Source organism: Cryptotermes secundus, unplaced genomic scaffold (genome assembly GCF_002891405.2).
Source record: "Cryptotermes secundus unplaced genomic scaffold, Csec_1.0 scaffold4367, whole genome shotgun sequence".
NCBI classification, from domain to species: domain Eukaryota; kingdom Metazoa; phylum Arthropoda; class Insecta; order Blattodea; family Kalotermitidae; genus Cryptotermes; species Cryptotermes secundus.
The window spans coordinates 4,051-23,297 of NW_019723027.1; the positions used below are offsets into that span (position 1 = coordinate 4,051).

General features: G+C 39.8%; 2 protein-coding genes across 10 annotated transcripts in view; one reads left to right on the top strand and one right to left on the bottom strand.

Moving 5' to 3' along the window:
- Window positions 1–9: 9 nt before the first annotated feature.
- Window positions 10–19,247, bottom strand: part of LOC111861614 (gastrula zinc finger protein XlCGF17.1-like) — a 32,302-nt gene continuing 13,064 nt past the window's right edge. For 2 of the 6 annotated variants that reach the window (XM_033750391.1, XM_033750392.1), the window contains 5 exons: window positions 17,763–17,886; window positions 17,198–17,283; window positions 6,795–6,902; window positions 2,587–2,669; window positions 10–1,329 (listed from right to left, as the gene is read on the bottom strand). In XM_033750391.1, the coding sequence (XP_033606282.1) occupies window positions 699–1,329; window positions 2,587–2,669; window positions 6,795–6,902; window positions 17,198–17,283; window positions 17,763–17,850 (996 nt within the window). In that variant the 5' untranslated portion in view covers window positions 17,851–17,886 and the 3' untranslated portion in view covers window positions 10–698. The other 4 variants (XM_033750393.1, XM_023846315.2, XM_023846316.2 and 1 more) reach the window with 4 other exon arrangements.
- LOC111861613 overlaps window positions 7,788–19,247 on the top strand; it is a 14,379-nt gene continuing 2,919 nt past the window's right edge. Inside the window, exons 1-7 of one of the 4 annotated variants that reach the window (XM_033750396.1) lie at window positions 7,788–7,945; window positions 8,266–8,360; window positions 8,541–8,733; window positions 8,845–9,010; window positions 10,431–10,520; window positions 15,543–15,611; window positions 16,454–17,561. In XM_033750396.1, coding sequence (XP_033606287.1) covers window positions 8,304–8,360; window positions 8,541–8,733; window positions 8,845–9,010; window positions 10,431–10,520; window positions 15,543–15,611; window positions 16,454–16,523 — 645 coding nt within the window. In that variant the 5' untranslated portion in view covers window positions 7,788–7,945; window positions 8,266–8,303 and the 3' untranslated portion in view covers window positions 16,524–17,561. Of the gene's footprint in view, window positions 7,946–8,265; window positions 8,734–8,836; window positions 9,011–10,430; window positions 10,521–15,542; window positions 15,612–16,453; window positions 17,562–19,247 lie in introns of those variants that run through there. The other 3 variants (XM_033750395.1, XM_033750398.1, XM_033750397.1) reach the window with 3 other exon arrangements.

Consider the following 19,247-nt stretch of genomic DNA (forward strand, 5'->3'; position numbering starts at 1 on the left):
ATTACAATTTTTATTACTCTACAATGGCGGGCATTTAAATTAACTCCGTCCCGCTGCCACTACTGGAATTTAAATGGCCCGTCCCATAAAGGTTAAATGTATGCCTTTTCAATGTAATTCTGTGATATAAAAGTTCAACATCTTACTTATGAAGCTGAACACTCCTAATAATGGCAAAATTTCACTGAAACATGTCGCATGAAACTCCATAGAAGAGATAGTGATGTCTAGACCATGCCACCAAATGTATGTTTATGCAAATTCAGAAATAAGAAAAAACCACTCACTAGTGTGGAAATTTTGAGAAAGTCCTCTCACAAAAGTGATTGATATTGCTACATTTAACATAAACTGACATTGCATAAGAAAATGCTTATTACAATGAGTTTTTCATTGTATCAGACTGTAACTGTGCAAAGAAAATGTCTCCAGAACTTACAGCATTTGTACAATTCCTGTCTCCTACACTAACATATTATTTTGAATATAAGATGAACATTTTACACAATTTTTCCCGTTGAAAAACTGAGGTGAGTCTCAAATTCGAGGAATGCACACGTTTCTAATTTTGCTCCTAAAACTCACATTCAAAAACTGGATGTGTTTTATATTCAGCACCATCTTATATTTGAAGTAATATGGTATATCACCTGTCATACACTTCACTTTGCTTCATACAAAGATGCACACACAACACACTACTGAAACTGCAATGTTTTTTCCCAATGAGCACGGTGTCGATGTTTCACAAGACATGACCTCTGACTAAATGATTTATTACATATTTCACAAATAAAAGGTTTTTCACCTGTATGAACTCGGCGATGTTTAGACAGAGCAGCATTGTCAACAAATCCCTTATTGCACATGTTGCACTTATAGGGCCTTTCCCCAGTATGAGTCCGTTTATGTGTCGTAAGAGAACCACTTTGTGCAAAACGTTTATTACATATTTTACACATGTATGGTTTCTCCCCAGTATGGATACGTTTATGTTTCACTAGGTATACTCTTTGTGCAAAAGTTTTACAGCATACATCACAACTAAACTCATTCTTTCCCGCATGGATTTGCTGAGGCAAAGGAAAATCACAATTATCTGAAACACTCTCAATACAGGTACTGCAACTGTATAAACTCTCCCTTCTGTGGGTGAGCTGATGAGCAACAAGATATATATTTTGTGTAAAATGTTTCTTACATATATCACAAACATAAGATTCCTCTATTTCATTGCAACTGCGTTTAATGAGATCAATATTACTTGAAGATCTGATGATGTCACCATCACTGATACAGTTTTCTCGCTCTCTGTTCAACTGCTCTACTCTGTAACAGAAAACAAGTTTCTGCAAATGTTCTCAGTGTAGCACAAAACGATGCAATTGTCAATATGATGTACCCTTGAAAAATGCTGCTCCACATTCGTGTTTCTGAGCAGAAAATTATTGAAAAGAACTGAAACTCATTGTACAGTAATTCTGAGCCTTTCTGCCTTGGATGACCACCTCTGTGGTCTAATGATCAAAGTTCCTGGCCACAGATTCCCAGTGCTGCCAGATTTTCTGAGAAGTAGTTGGCCTGGAACGGGTTCCACTCAGCCTCATGAGGATAATTGAGGAGCCATTTCAAGGAAATCACAACTCTAGTTTAGAAAACCAAGATTAACGGCCATGGCAATCTGTTGCGCTGGCCACATGACACCCTCTATCCACAAAAGTTGACACGAACTTCGCCAACAAGTGGTGGTCGCTCAGTCGGTATAGTTTGCTTGTGGACTACAGGCCTTGGAGTTTGTTTGTTTGTTTTTCTACCTTGGATAATATTTCTGACTTTTCTACCATATGCTATGGTTGTAGTCAGATTCCAAAATGGTCTCTGATAATGAAGCTTGTCATAAACATACAGCTGATCAAAAACCAATTGAGAATAATCACAGAAGTGCATCTGTTGACAGAATCACAGCTGGATGCTTGGTGAAATTTGTGAATCATGACAAAGGAACGACTGCCTTCGTGATGAGCTATGCAGTGGTCACCCTTTACAACCAGATGATTGTGGTTAAGAAAATGAACCACCGTCAATTCTGAGGCACACACTCAATAGCTGAATGCAATGAGCTCAGCCCCAAAAGAAAACAGATGAATTCCTTCTATTGTGTTAGAACATGTGACATCACATGCCACTTTGAGAACCATAGCAATCAGAAAACTGTGATGAATGTGTAGCCCCATCCAACAGACAGCCCAGTAGACTGTCCATCATTTGAGTCTACAGAAGAATGCCATTCACGGACAGATATTTAAGGAACACACAGTTATCGCAGTAGCAAAGCACAGCTTATACAGACCGCAAAGAAGTTCTACCGAGCAGGAATACAACCCCTTGTTTCTAAGTGGCATGAAGCGATAGGGACAGATAGAGATTGTACAGAAAAACAGTATTTGTAACTAAGGTATAAGAATTTGTACATCAGATTTTAGCTACTTTGTTAACTATATATGGGACAACACATTTTGAGTGACCCCCATGAAACAAATGTTACTCAGTTTGACACAGTCAGTGTTGAAATACAACCATGCTCACCTCTCCAACAACATCCCACAGTCCCCTGTTATAACTTCATGATCACTTTCATTCTTCATTGTAGCAACATCCCATGATTCCTCCTGGAATACAATACATTCAATTACCATGAAATTCAGTGAGCTCCGGGGCCTATACATATCAAGCTGACCAGTAAATTAGTTCAGAAACAGATATAAAATGGCACTTTATTCAATAATGCTGTCACTAATTCAGGTTATACAGGATCGGATGATTGGGTGACAGGAAATAATAACTAGGAAGAGGTGGTGGTCTGATGTAAGGTAGCATCTGAGCATCTGCCTGAAGGAAATGAGGAAAACTATGAAAAATATCAATCAGGATAGTGTCGCAGCCAACATTTGAACTAGGCACCCCCTGAATACATGTCAGAAGGGTTACTATTTGAGCACCTTGTTCTGTAGCAGTTATATGGCTACATTCATATTTCTATGATGGAGATCCTACGCTAGTGCAGATCAATATTGAGGACATCTCATGGTCACACTGTTCACTGTCCCACAGACTGGCCTTCAGGGACATGTCCACTTAGAAGGACGTTCAATCTCAAGGTAAAATCTTGTTTTTCATCCCAAAGCATTAGGGTCAATATGCTATGCACTATATGGACCAAGAGGGCCCTCTATTCAGTGAAAGAAGAAACAAGGAATAAGACATACAATATAGACATTTGTTCAGAAGTACAGTAAACTCTGTTATCCACTTTGGCACTTTAGAACCTCTCAGTTTTCTGTAACAAAGTGTTGCCCATTGCATCTGTTTCATTAATATATATCAGTCATGCTTTACTGTGATCTTCAGTTGCAACTTACTGTCTTATTGCTTTTCACCTGTTATCCCTGCACAATGACGAATTTCTACCATTGCAAATGCATTTCTTTCTACTGTTTGGTGGTTGGTAGCATGACCAGTAGAGATTCTACAGGTCATCGCAGGTTTTTACTTCGCACAGAGTTCATTAGATACCGGTATTTGGTTATCTGTGGTTTTGTAACTATCCACGTTACTTCTCTCTATTACAGCAATTAATTGAGGAATCGCTGTACATGTATTTAATTCCATACAACATATTTCTTGTTATTCTCTGAAGGTGTGTCATTAATTAAAAAATTATTAGTCATATTTTAAAATTATACAGTGTTTCAGAAGCTGAATCTGCTTTCATCATCAGGTGTAAAAGGGGGGAGCAATTCTCATTTGGGCCCATGCAACAGAACTAGTTCCGATCACAGGCCCAACTGACTAGGATTCCTTCCCCCATTTTACACCTGATGATGGAAGCATATCCAGTTTCTGAAACATTGTATAAACTGTAAATTTAACTAGGACAGTAGACAATGTTTAATATAATTTTACAATATTTCTTGTTAGTTCAAAACTCTATACAAACTACATGGCCTGTAGTCCACAAGCGAACTATACCGACCAAGTGACCACCGCTTGTCGGCAAAGTTAGTGCTAACTTCTGCGGATAGAGGGTGTCACATGGTCAGCGCAACAGATCCCCATGGCCATTAATCTCGGTTTTCTAGAACACAGACGCTATTTCCTTGAAATAGATCCTCAATTATCGTCATGATGCTGAGTGGACCCTGTTCCAGACCCACTAAGAAAATCTGGTAGCGCCAGGAATCGAATCCAGGACCTCTGGATCTTTAGGCAGGAACTCTGACCACTAGACCACAGAGGCGGTCGCTAAAAACTCTATCAGTGACCACAAATATATCTGTGCCATGAATAAGATTACCAAAAAAATCCGAATGACACAAAAATACTTTACAGACTATATAGATGTGATTAAGTAGTACAGAATGTTTTGCAACAGCCTACAATTTACACACAGCTACCACACCTCAATATAGTGTAGACTGAAATGATGCTGAAGCTTTTGGTATGAATTGTTTCGACTTCTGTAGTAACTTCAGTTCACTACAAGAAATAATTTAATTAAAAGGTTTATAAAAATCCATAAAAGAAATGTATTTCTGGATTAAACAAGGGAGTTTAGTAATCATAAATGTAAGACCCACATAAAACTGTGGGACTAATAAAGGAAAACATGACACCATCTAGAAGAATATAAAGAAATGTAACTCACACTGACTTCAGTCTTTCATTTCATTTTTTCATTTCATTTATTTACATGTCAAAAATCCTTTACAAGGTCGTAAGACTCAGGATATAGACAATAGTCCAATATAACAATTAAATATAATAATTACAAAAAATATAATACATGTTAAAATATTTATGCAAACACAATTTTAAAATTATAAAACTTGTAATTTAACTTTTCACCAATTAAGTATTTAATCCCAATAAAATCAATTATCAATCTTCTTAACCGTGTAATCAAAAATTTCATCAATACCATAAAATGAATGTAAATGGAGAAATTGTAATAGTTCTTTCTTGAATCGATTTTTGTTTTTGGATAACTGTTTTATTTTGCGTGGAAGACTATTATAAATTTTGATTCCAAAATACTGTGGACCTTTCTGAAATGCTGTTAGATTTGATGAGGGGAGATGCAAATTTGAACTATTTCTTGTTGCAGTTGTATATATATCTGAATTTTCTACAAATAAATCCATATTATTAACTACAAACATCATCAAAGAATATATATATTGAGAAGGCAGTGGTAATATTTTCAATTGTCTAAAGATTTTTTTACATGAATCTCTGTTTCCAGCTCCCACCATTATTCGAACAGCTCTCTTCTGCAATTTAAAAACGCACATACTGAGAGTTCTATTTCCCCAAAAAATCAAACCGTAAGACATCACTGAGTGGAAAAAGGCGTAATACACCATTTTAAGGGCATCAATATTTAAATACTGTTTGGTTTTCCTAATTATATAACAGGCTTTATTTAATTTACCTATAATTGAATCTATATGCCCTTTCCAAGATATTGTGTTATCCAGTGTCATACCCAAGAATTTTACCTCATTTGACTCTAATAGAATTTTGTTTCCATATTCAATATTTAATTTTTTGGTAAAATTATGTTTAGCTGAGAAATTTACACAGCAAGTCTTGCCTAAATTTAATGAAAGCATATTTGAATTAAACCATTCATTCATCGATCTAAACACTGTAGTAAGTTTTTTTTCCAGCTGCATAAAATTTAATTCATTTACTATTACACTTGTATCATCGGCAAGGAAATTCTTCCAATTTCATGCTTATCAGATCCTCACTGAGGGGAGGGGATGAATAGGTCTCACTGTCTGAACTGGGTTCTGTTTTGATTACATCAATACTGGGCTGTAAGAGGAAAAATAAATTATCTGCATGAATTAGTCTAACATGGTCATCCCCTGAACCAATTCCATTGCATCAGCAGTTTTTCTAATTACATTCAATGGCTGTTTAATAAATTAGGCAGTCAGATGCTTACTTCTCACCACGAAGTCCCCAGGTTCAATCCTGGGTAATTTCATGTGAGATTCATTGTGGATGAAGTGGTACTGGGACAGAGTTATGTCCAAGTATCTTTGGTTTTGCCCTACTAATCATTATTCCACCATTCCTCCATATTAATTTATCACCACCCTTTGACATGTGCAACAGCCTCGACCAGGCAGCACATTATGACATCCTTGATCTTTAAATTGGAGGCTTCATCTCTGATCTGCAACTTGGCTGGCTACAGAATATGAAGTTTTTTTCATGGCACAATTTTAAATTTCTTTGAGGGCATAACTGGTCTGGTGCAGGTAAGATCTATGATACAACCATCATCAAAAACTTGTGGTCCAAGCTTCCTTACATATTAAACCCCTTATGGAAAGTTACCCCATCTGTTAACCTACTCCAGAATTTTTCACTATGTTACCCTGGCCACAAACCCTAAAATTTTATAATCCCTGAAGACAGATTATTCTGGTACTTGACAGCTCCAGAAACTGGGATTCTTGGAGTTCTTGCACTCCCCACCATATTTTATAGGCTCCTACAGAGCAGAAATTTCACTTTTGTTGCAATTTATGCACTTCTAGAAGGAACTGAAATTTTAATAATTTTACTTGGTTCTTCACATTCATAACAACTTACTGAATACAAAACAATTTATAAATTCCCATATAACTTTAAGGCCAGCATAAATTTAAAGAGATTAATAAATGCTCAAGAGAGATAATGACACCACCTTGAAAAAGACAAAAGAAATGTTAACTCACATTAGCTTCAGTCTTCATTACTGCCACAGGCAACTCTTCATTGAGGGGAGGTGATGGAAAGGTTTCACTGTCTGAATTGGGTTCTGTTTTGATTTCTTCCATAGTGGGCTGTAATAGAGAGAAGGAAGTTATCTGCACTGGTTTCTCTATCATGGTCTTTCCACCTCAGAACAATGGACCACTATATTACCCACTTTTGCAGTGGTGTACACATTATGTTAGTATACATTAAAAGATGCTTTGTAAACAAACACTTGTAAAATAGGGGGGGGATACATGCTACTGGATTCAAATTCGGAATATACTGGCCAAAATTCGAGCACCTGCAGTCAATCCGGCTTTACCGGATTCTTTTGGTCTTGGAAGAAAAATCGTCGATCTGGTACACACAAGGCCACCTTACTCATTTATTGATGGAAGATAATTTATTTACATTCCTTATAACCTTCAAGGTTATACGCCGAGGGTGTGGATCATTAAGGACTTAAATGATCCATGACAGACAACTGTTACACTTTCTTCGGGAGTATAATTCGCTCCTACTACCGCAAAGGCCATGAACAACCTATGGATCGAATAAGAAAAACTTTGATGCATTAGGGGAGTTTGACAAGTTACAACTGTTATCTGAAATGAAGTTCTTTCACTCTCAGTGAAAATACTTCACGAATATCCTGAAGTTGGGACATTTTTAACAGGTCGTAATACACCTGCAAACCATTTCAACAATGCTCCACACAAATTATATATGGAAGAATGGTATCTAAATCCTAACCTCACAAAATTTCTAACTCCATTACATTGACGTAGCACGCTGTAGGGTAGAGCGGGTAGAGGGTAGAGTTAATAGTACGTCAGAGAAATGGCGTCGCTACCGCATAACCTTTAGGAAGCCCATGGCACAGAGTACTTTCCCGACTGAACCTATAAGTTACCATGGATGGCGTCCGCCTGTTCCCGTGATTGGAAACATTGGAAAGGTGCAATTTGATTCGTTATTGTTTTCGGCAAATATTACTGGTTTGAGCGGTATGAGTATGTGGTTGGAGTTGTAGAGTGCATAATAATATAAATCACCTACGACTAATGAAGTTCTCTTTTGATAATAATAGCACAAATAAGTGCAAATAGTATCAGATAATGGTTTGCAGGTAAGGAAGTGTTGTTATATATAAAAGGAATTATTTAAGCTTCGATAGAACTGACAGTGGCCTGCCCACGCCTCCGGATCACGTTTTCCTGTACGTAGGTGAATGTTATGCTGTTGACTTGTTATATAATGTGTTAGGGTGTAGTGCCTTCGGTACGTTGCTGTGTAGAAATAACTACACTGGAACCCCCCTGCATCCCCACCTGAGGGAAAGTTAACAGCTTGCTTTGCACTTTGTGGTGCTGCCTCAGTTCTTAGGGCAGTTTAGCGTAAGGGGAGTAGTTGAGATTCCTCTTACAGATTTTTACTCATTGTTGACAGGAGTTTGATGGCATCTCACTGGAACATTGCAATTCATCATGATGATGAATTTAGCCAGCTGGAGCAAGCAGTTTGAGTGTGGACTCTTGTTGTGGGTTAGTCTTTTGCAAATTGAAAATCTATGAATTCATATTTTGATTGGATAATTTACTTGCATGGAATGGGTGAATGTTAATGAGCTATCAAGTGTATAGTAAGCAGTGCTGCTGAAGATGGTAAATATATTGTGCTCGAGAAATGAATATTGTTTACATATTCTTTATTATTGTTTCCTGGTATGGGCTGGCACCACTGAAAAAGTTCTGTTCGCCATGGTGAACGACACTCTTTGGTGTGAAGTGAGCAAGGAGCATTCCCATTATATGTCACCTGTGAGGAGCTTGAGTTTTTACCAAGTAAGAAGCACTGAAGATCCCTTCCCATCACACAGCTATTGCACACCAATCATGAGGTGGCCCTGTAGCGAAGGTGAGTCTCATGTGAGAAGGCCATCAACATGATACAGATTGTATGTGAATTATAATTTGTTATTGCCGGAGAGTTTGTCATAATTATTTTTATTTGTTGGCAGCCCTGGAGGGACATCAATGGAGGAACTGCAGTCTCAGCTGGCAAAAGATGTGATTGGGTGTAGGCTGAACAAGGAGGTTCAGGGAAGGGCCCTTTTCCCTCCTTTCATGCTGCATTGCATCTGTAATGAGGATGTGTCACCAGGCGCCAGAAGCAAGGAGTCTGTGAAGCAAAGGTGTGTGTGTTGCCTCAGAAGCAGTGAAGGTTTATATTGTGATCTTCTGGGTCAGTGCACCGTGTAGCATGACGGGTGGCTATCGGCCTGGAAGTTGGAGGCAGTTACGTTACTCTGAAATGCTGGTCTTTCTCCCATAGGACTGCGCAATACCCCATGCAGCTGTGTCAGCCTCCATGCATAGTGAAGCTCTGTTAGGTTGAGAGTTTGTTATGTCAAAAATAATTATATTGAAAATTCATAGCAAAAAGTTTCTGATATACTGAAATGTTATCATTTGAAATGGTCCCATGCCTTATATACTTACATGAATGTTCTGGAAGCATTTTATACATTCTGTCGTGAAGTGTTACTGTTTGTTCACAGATGTGGAGAGATCAGTGGAGAAATAAATTCCTGTATCAAATGGAAGGGGATGTCATGACATTCAGATGTAGTAAGGATGCAGTGAAAGGTCCACGCATGTGGAACGTGTACAACAGCGGTTCTTAACCTTGTTTATCCCGTGCCCTTTCTTATAGGATTCTCTTCCATGGGTTTGATAGTATTTTTGGTCAGAGTGTTAGTAACTGTTCATATAAATGAGACCATTGTCCAGTCAGACATTGGATACACTGCACTTGAACTGCAGAGTCCAGAAAGAAAAGCAGAATTGCATTACAAACAAACAGTATGGAATGCCAACATTGGTATTAAGCAGACTTGTAGAATGAATATAGAAGCAATCTTAAGCCAGAGAACAAGAAGAGAAAGTCAGAAACAAATACAGATCATTAACTTGTGTTCATACGTGAAGAAATAACAGATTCACATGGCATGAGTTTGTCTTTGTAGCGTCTGCTGAGTTCACTGGTTGAAATCCAACTTGTTGCATTTTGATTTTGATACACAAGTCACAGTTGAGAAGTTTGCTTTGTTTTGGAGGACATTTCCTGATTGTTAGTTTGTAAACAGTTTTAGGCAAAAGTGATTTGGGGTCAGAAATGCCTTGTACCCCACCCCTCCCTGGTTGGGCACACCTCACGGAATAAGAACCAACAGCCTGCAGCAAGAACACCCTGCCCGCTTTACACCATCTGTGAGGCGTCTGCACTGAAAGTACGTGTCACTTCAGGGGCTTGTTACTATTGCTGCACAATATCTAAAGCTGTGCAGTGTGTCAGGTTTGTTTGGGGCTGCGTTAATGTGCAGGAAGGCACGCCATAGCTCAAGTGGTTAGTCGCTGGCTTCCCACTGCAGTGGCCCAGGTTCGATACCAGGTCTAGTCAAATGGGATTTGTGGTGGACAAAGTGGCACGTGCAGGAAGAAGCAGGACAGGAAATATGATGGCTTTATTTACTCTGTAGCCTCTGTGCTTGAGAGATTAATGTAAGTAAGAAAGTTGGATGCCCTGTGAAGGATGTTTGTTCTTGTTGACAGAAGTTTTTCCAACGATGTCATTGTGTCTGGGCTGAACAAGGAGGATCTAGGAAGGCACCAAGGAGGCTGCTGGCTTCAGACTCAGAAAGGGTAAGCAGAAAATTCTCCCCTACTTACCGTGCATCAACTGCAAGGTGTGTGTCATATCTGAATGTAATTATGGGGTGTTGTGGGGAAATTGACATTGACATTGACCTGCTTTATGGAACCCCTACTTAAAGTTCAGTTTCAGTGACCCCAGGTGCTCGGTGCTTGAAGTCCCGTCTTTTTAAGATTTCGTGAGTTTGCTGTTGAAATGAACTTCTCACCAAAGAAGCCTTAAATACAGGTTTCATAGTTATCACATACACAGTTTGAACTTTATCGTGGTAATGGTTTGTCATGTAAAGGGGACCAGTACAAACAAACTCCGTGGCCTGTAGTCCACAAGCAACCTATAACGATGGAGAGAACATCATTTGTCGGCAAAGTTAGTGCTAACTTTAGCAGATAGAGGGTATCATGTGGTCAGCACAACGCGTCCCCATGGCCTTTAATCACGGGTTTCTAGACCAGAGCTGCTACTTTTCCATTCAAGCAGCTGCTCAATTATCCTCATGAGTTGAGTGGACACCGTTCCAGACCCACCACTTCTCAGAAAATCTGGTAGCGCCGGGAATCGAACCCAGACCTCTGGATCTGTAGCCAGGAACTCTGACCACTAGACCACAGAGGACCAATACTGCTTATGAACAGTGGTTTGCAACCCTGTAGCACATCATGCACAGTGATAGTCTGATTTGCAGAGATAATTTTAGTACAGTCAACTCTCGATTATCCGGGCTAATGGTGGGGATGNGAACTACGTAATTGATGCATATTTTTTAAAAAATTTCTTGACTAAAGAGTTGATCGGGATCATTTCCAAGAGGAATTACAGAACTGCCATAGTCATATGAACATCTCTTTGACACGTACAGTAAAGAACAAACTGGATAGGCCTTACTGGGAGTTAATTGGTAACAAAAGACATCACACTTATTTATTCATAAGTTTTCTCTACCCCATGCTTCAGTTTCCAGAAGGGATGTATTCTTGAAAAATGTTTCTGTGTACTGAAGGTCTGTAATGCAAACCCTACTATTCCACAGATGGCCATGTTAGAAGTGAAGATGTATTCCTACACAAAATATGTGGGCTCACTTTCTGCGCTCATTTAGCTGAACCACTTGCAATTGAACTTGATGCACAGTAGGATGAGAACAGTTATCGTGCTACGTTACTGATACGTGTGTAGCCATGCATATGACCTGGTACATCACCAATCCATATGCATATGCAGTTTGAATTTGTTTGCATTTTGTGTTTAAGAGCATTGATATTTATCCCAAATTTCTCTAAGGGTGAAATAACTGTCTTTAGGACAGATGTCCATTTTTTGCTCTTTGCATTTTACCTCCATTTTGCCACTTTCAGCTCAGGTGAATCATTCCCTATATCTTCCAGCCATCTAAGTCTAGGCCTTTACATTTTCTTCTGCCATATGGCATGCTTCAAAATATTTCTTATCCATCCTTTTTTGTTCCATTATAATTACATAACCGAATCACTTCATCTTGGTGCAGTCCTTTCTGACAATGCATCTCTTGCATAGCAGGTCATCATCCTGCTGGCAACAGTCACTCTTCCAGGATCCACAATAACCCCATGTCCTTCCCTTCAGCTTCTGGTGGCCAGATTCTGGTCCCTGCGTTGCCTCCTCTGTCCTTCATCCAGTTTCACTACATCTTCCTTAGGGACCTCCAAATGTTCCACTTCAGGTTCCAAGTCCACTGAGGTTGGCTTCTCACATTCCAGATGTGCCTCCGTTGTTTCTTGGCAGGCTGTCATCTCCTTTTGCCCGTCCATCATGTGCACTATCCAGGCATTAACTATGGATCTCTTTTCCGCTTGGCCAGATTGAATTTCCTCTCTTATTTCATTTAGATTTACGTCCATTTTTGCCTGGTTGGCCTCTGTCCAGGAGATGAGGGAAGCCAGCTCTTATCTCTTCCCAGTCGGTTTTTCTGTCAGCCTCTATTCTGGAGACTGTAGAACCTGTCTGACTCTCCATCATTTCCTTCATGTCTTCTTGATCAGCTTTCTTACTGGCATCCATCTTTGCCTGACTGGTTCTTATTTTGGCCTTTATTTCGGCCAGGAGGTGTTCCATCTCCACAGTGTGGCGATATGCTACCCGATGCAATCGTTAATCCTGTAATCTGATTGAAGTGGCTCAGGATATGATCCTGTGACAGTCTTTATAAAAAGAGCGTTTGTTAATTTCATGGTCTGTTCCTTAACCAAAGTGCAAGGTGTTGACTTGCTTTTAGATAGCTGAGAGGTTCATTGGTTACTGTTGTTGTGGTGGTAATGATGTTTAATGTTCTTGGCTTCTGGATGCCTCATTAGTGGTGAAGAATTACATTTCACAGGTGGTTTTGGTGTATCTAGTTGCATTCTTTCAACTGCATAGGTTTGTGTAAAATGGCAGGATGGGGGTGACAGAGAAATTACACAGGAAATGGTCATAGCATAATTTAAAGCAGTGTTCCAGGAGTTCCTGGAGTGATCGAGCAAAGCCTCAAGAGATCTCTAGTCATGCTAGCAAGAATCTGGTCTTGATGGTAGGTTGATAAGGAAGAGGCGGCACAGTCAAGTTCATATTGTCACTGTGCTACATTAAAGGGACCACCTCTATGGTCTAGTAGTCAGCATTCCTTGCTACAGGTCCAGAGGTCCTGGTTCGATTCCCGGTGCTACCAGATTTTTTTATGAGAAGTAGTGGGTCTGGAACGGGGTCCACTCAGCCTCATGAGGATAATTGAGGAACTATTTCAAGGAAATAGCAGCTCCAGTCTAGAAAACCGAAATTAATGGCCATGTGAATTCGTTGCGCTGACCATACAACACCCTCTATCTGCAAAAGTTGCCACTAAAGTTCGCCGACAAGTGGTGGTCTCTCAATTGGTATGGTTCGCTTGCGGACTAAAATCACGGAGTTTATTTGTTCCATACATTGTAGGAATGTGATAATTCTTGTGGCCATGATCATTACCAGAGAGGTAGGGTAGCTCTGGGACACTGGGGTGCTTTGCCCTCAAAGTTAAATGAGCTGAAGCATGAACATGATCACTGATCTCCATACTTCTTAGGAGCAAGCCATGCTGGGTGAATTTTGGGGGAAAACAGCAGTTAGTTTTGTCACGTCGATCTGCCTCTGAGTGTCCAAGGGACTGTACAGAATGGTACTGAGCCACTTTCTTTCATGTATTTACAGTTCATAACACCATCCACGTTTGCACAATACACATTGTGCTACTACTTATCCCTTTTGATATCAGATTGTTCTTAAATTAAAAATTTTCATAAACCATATTTTAATAAAAAGTATATGGGCAGGTTCTTTTCACTGTGGCCAGGAAGAGGAAGAGAGAAGACTTGGGGGGGGGGGGGAGAATGTGGTGCCAATGAGGACATTGGGAACTACAAGAAAGTAAGAGGAGACTTAATCAAATCAAGGCGGGTGAAATGGGTAGGTCATATAGCAGAAGACAAGAGCATACAGAATTTTGGTAGGAAGGCCTAGGCATATATGGGAGGATAATAATAATAAAACATTGGCATGTGAGAATGTGGACTGGATTCACCTTGTTCAAGACAGCAATCTTATTGGGCTTTTTTGAATGTGGAAATGAACTTCTGGGTTCTATAATATTCCAGAAATTCCTTTGACAAGTTAACTGTTAGCATCACAAGAAAGACTTGCTACATTTAATTAACCTTTAAATAGTGATAAGCTTGAGCTGGCCAGAATTTATTTAAATGCCCACTACTGGTGCTCGTTTAAATGTCCGTTCCTGTTAGGGCGCTTAAACAATTTTAAGCATTGCGTTTTAAAATGCGGTATCTAACAAAATTTTTATGATAAATAGATGGAATTAACTTTGATTGTATCAACAAAGAACTTAGTGTCACATATTATAACGGAAGATTTGAAAATTTTTATACAAAGAGTTATACTCTATTTTCAGTTTTTTTCTTTTAATTTTGATGCATACTGCAAAAATTGTTTCCCAGTTCAAGCAGATAACAACAAAAAAGGTATGTACATCGAATTTTACTATATATTTTTAACACATTAATCTGCAGAATCTGCAATAAAAGTACTGGTTTGTGCATGATTGTGGTTATGACTCACACATACTCTTTTTTGCTGTTGTTCACGTAGGTATCATTTTAATTCCTCTATTATGGTCTTACTCAAGTCTGTCTGGTAATTACTATATTTAAAAATATATATTTAGGACTGTGCATGTGCTTCTACTAGCGGTGTGTGCACACGCTTCCACTAGTGGAGTTTAAATGCCCAGCTGGCCAAAATGGGGTACTTTGGCCACAATGACCATACTCATCACTGGCCCGTTCGGGGCACTTCGGACGTTAAAGGTTAATGATTAAAATATATGTGTGCACAATTTTTAGGTTTGAGACTGCATATGACACTTCCCTGCATGAATTCTCGTAGTCCTTGGGAACTCTGATTTTGTGTTAATCAAAGTGTAGGGTGTGAGGTCTAACAGCGACCCCTTTCATGCTGGTTTCTTTTTTGACCCTGAAACGTCAGTTGACATTCAAGGGACTACATAACATCATGTCCCAGAAGACAGGATATAGTACTCGCATAAACAAGCAGCCAAGTCCCAGTGAACATGTCTTGAAATCAGTGCCTGTCGAGATAAGGGTGAGTGTTGCGTTTGTCTGGATACTAGGAGACTAGTGTGCATCATGTATGTTTGCTTACCTTTCCCTTGCATATGTGACTTGATTTGAAATCATGTAGTGGTTTTGTAATAGATTCAAATTACTCTGCTCGGGAATCACATCATCTGTATCTCAGCAGGAACTTTTTTGCTCATTCATATGAGTACTGTATCTCTTTAAAGCCTGTGATCCTTTTCTATCTAAACGGTGCTCACGGCAAGATGAATCTGATCACTCTCCTGAATCTAATGTCCAGTTGAAGAGAGAATCAAGGCACTCCGTTGCTGTGAAATACTGAAAATGTGTTGACACTGTTTTTTGTTTGTGCAGAGCAAGTGAACGCATCACAACCTGCCTGGATGAAAATGTGTGTGTGGATGGGGAGTTTGCAGAGGCAAGGTAATCAGTGATTTGCATTTTATAAAATTACCCCCCCCCCAAAAAAAAAAAATCCTAGGAGTTCCTTCATTATATTTGGAAGTTACATGAGACCATTTTCTAATTAGTGCTACAGAAACTGAAGTTGATGATATTAACTTTTTAAATGATGGAGCCCTCCTCCTAAAATGATCTTATTGTAGGATGTTGACAGCTGACCATCTTTAAAAATGAGAAGCCTTGGCTGGGAGAAATAGTTTAACTTCTTAAACAAATGGCTTAGGAGGCAGGAGAGCACAGTCGGTGTAGCTACTGGCTATGGGCTGGACAACTGAAGGGTCCAGAATTTTCTCCATGTTGTCCGTTCCAGCCTCCTATTCAGTGTGTACCGGGGACTCTTTCCCTGGGGGTGAAGCTGACATCTCCGAGGTCAAGAAAACTTGGGTCTATACATCCACTCTCCCATATGCTTTTATGGCGTAGCACCTTTGGAATGTAGGTGATCAACATCTTTACAATTTTAGCAGCATCTGAACATTATGTATTTACTCTTGCAAGACATCTCCCACTGAAATTAATCCTGTTGTAAACCAGTTAACACTGTGAAGCCAAGCCAGGATAGGTCAGTTGGTATAGTGATGTGTTATGAGCTGAAAGGCCTGGGTTCGATTCCCAGTCCAGTGGATAGTGAATCACCTTGATTTTGTGGTGCTTAATTAATTGAGCACAGGCTGCTTGTCTGTGTATTAGGACCATGGTATTTCTCATCAGATAACACAGAGGCAGTTTTGTCATTGCAAGAACATGAGTAATGTTTGGTATTGAAGCGCATTTATTCGTAACTGAAAAATCTTCTCTTACAGGACCATCTTTCAGAGTAACTTACTGACCTCCAACTTAAGTTACTTGTACAAGCTCACTGTATCACCGTAAACTTGCTGCAGGGCCAATAGCATCTCTGAAGCAGATTTTCCCAATTTGCACATGAACTTGATGTTCGCACGCTGTTCGAACTGCGACCAACACACACATCTAATTCAAACGGAACAGTAATGACACTGCACACTCAGACCTGTTGCACCTGTGAGCAGACAGACTGAGCTTCCCACCACAACAGTGTGTGCGCTATCTTATCGTTTGTTCTCTGTCTGCGGGTTAATTCCGGGAACTTTTTGACTGCCCTACATATTTCCAACTATCTGACTCCTCTCAGCTATCTTCAACGGATTCTCACAGCATATCTGACAGTTTTAACATACTGCAAGAATCCTCACAAGACAGCTGAGACAGTATATGCAATAAATAACTGTCCTGAAAAGCAACAAGAAAGAAGAATGGCATCTTCTGGGATGTGGCGCCATGTAGCTCTTGTGTGAGCTAGCATTTCAGATGAACATATCGTATCTATCTTCGTGGTAGAAAAATCTGCAAGCAGGTGGCTGCAGGCTACACCTGCTCAGGGATTTTTCTACTCCGAAGATGAAGGCAATATGTCCCTCTGAAACGTCAGTTCACACAAGATTTACAAGTTGCCACATCCCAGATGACAGAATTGTTCAGTCACCATGAAAACCTCAAACCTTATAACATGAAAGAACTTAGTTTACCTCCTCTTTTTGTGGAATTCTAGCATCCACATGCTGCACCATCTGAAAGCCTCCACACACAAATCCAGCACAGACTACAATCTGGCCTGCAATGCAAAATGGTAACAAATTATTGGGATGTACAATACAGAAAAATGAGTTTTATTTTTTTTAATGGCAGGGATTGAACCTAGGACCAACAGGGTGGCCCAGGAATTGTTCTTAACAGCCCATACTTCCTGCCTCATAGCTATGCTCAGTTGCCTGATGCCCTGTTCTAACAAATGCAGTCAGCTACCCTACCCTAGATGTGGCTCCCCCTGTGAATGGGAGTAGAGCCGTAATTATTAAATAGACAGTGTACAATATAATATTCAAACAACAATCTCATTTCGTTTCATTTCTGAGCTGGAACCACTGTTTGCCTCCATTCCATAATAACCAACCCTGCAGAGAAATCCAGCCGCCTACTCCCTTACAGCACTGAACTGGTTCATAATACACTTCATTACCTAGGGTTATGTATAGTACCTACCAAATGAGTTCCAGAAGCTGGCCTAGAAGAATGAACATGAGAGGCATATACCTGTGATACAGGGGCTCCTCATAGATGGTACACAACTGAGGAGGCAGATGCTGCACAATCCTTGCTCACCCAGAAAATCAACATACATTTTCTTCACTGACACCACTCCTGGACTGCCAATATACTGTAACAATTACCGTATTTACGCGTGTATAGGCCGCAGCACAATTTTCAGACAAATTATAGAAAAAATAATTTTCTTGGAATATTATTTCAGGAGTAGAACACCCTGTATTACTAATTATGAATATAATTTTTTTTAAATGAAGTGTGATTTCGAATATAAGCCGCACCCCAGTTTTCCTCTTGAATTTTTGGCAAAAAATGTGCGGCCTATACATGCGTAAATACGGTATGTAGAGCTCTACAAACTGTAAATCTGAACTCACTAAACAGGATGAAACAGCAGTCATGCACAGTGTTAAAAAGGAAGACCATCAAAAATACTGAACAGCACTGAACTGTGATGTTTGGTTTTCAAGACACACATCACTGTCAAGTGGCACAGACTGTCCATGGGCCATTCAGTAGTTACAGAAGGTGTTCCAAGTGACCTCCATCCATATCAAGGCATGCAGCAGTGCCCGGTACAGTACACCCTAACATGTTGCCACTGACTGCTGTTACATCTGCTTGAACACTTGCTGCAAGATCTTTGATACTGTCTCACAACAGGCCACCCTGGAACTCTGTCCTAAAACCACAGCATCTACTTACAGCTTGAGGTACACTGAGCCAGATCAATCCAGTCCATATTACCCCATCCTATCTCTCCAAGATCCATTTTACTCATAATATTGTCCACCCACCTACGCCTTTATGCATTCCTCTTCTCCACCATTCGTGTTACGTGCCCTGCCCACCTCATCCTCCTTGACTTAATCATTCTAATTACACTTGGAGAATAGTACAAGCTATGAAGCTCCTCATTATGCAATTTTCTCCATCCTCCTGTCACTTCATCCCTCTTCGATCCAAATATTCTCCTAAACACCCTCAGTCTGTTCCTCCCTTAATGTCAAAGACCAAGTTTCACACCCATACAGAACCAGAGTCAAAATTATATTCCTCTATATTAAAATTTTTGCATTTTTTGACAGCAGATGGGAAGACAAAAAGTTATGCACTGAATGGTAGCAAGCATTACCTGAATTCAATCTCCTATTTCCCCTTGAATCAAATTTTGATTTAATTATATTTTTTACTTGTGCTGAATGTTTCAACCATACAGTTTAGGTCACCATCAGGCATCTATGAACATAACTCAAGTAAATATACAGGGTGTCCCAGGAGGAATGGACCAAACTTCGGGAGGGTGTTCCTTATGTTAAAGTATGCCGATATAACCCAAAACACCTATGTCCAAAGTTGAACGGTTACGGAGATAATGGCCCGAGAAAAGTGTGGTCTTCTTGCAGGTCCACGCACTGTGGACAGTCAGCTGTGACTGTTATCTGTTTGTACTTGAGTGTGGTGATGTCACAC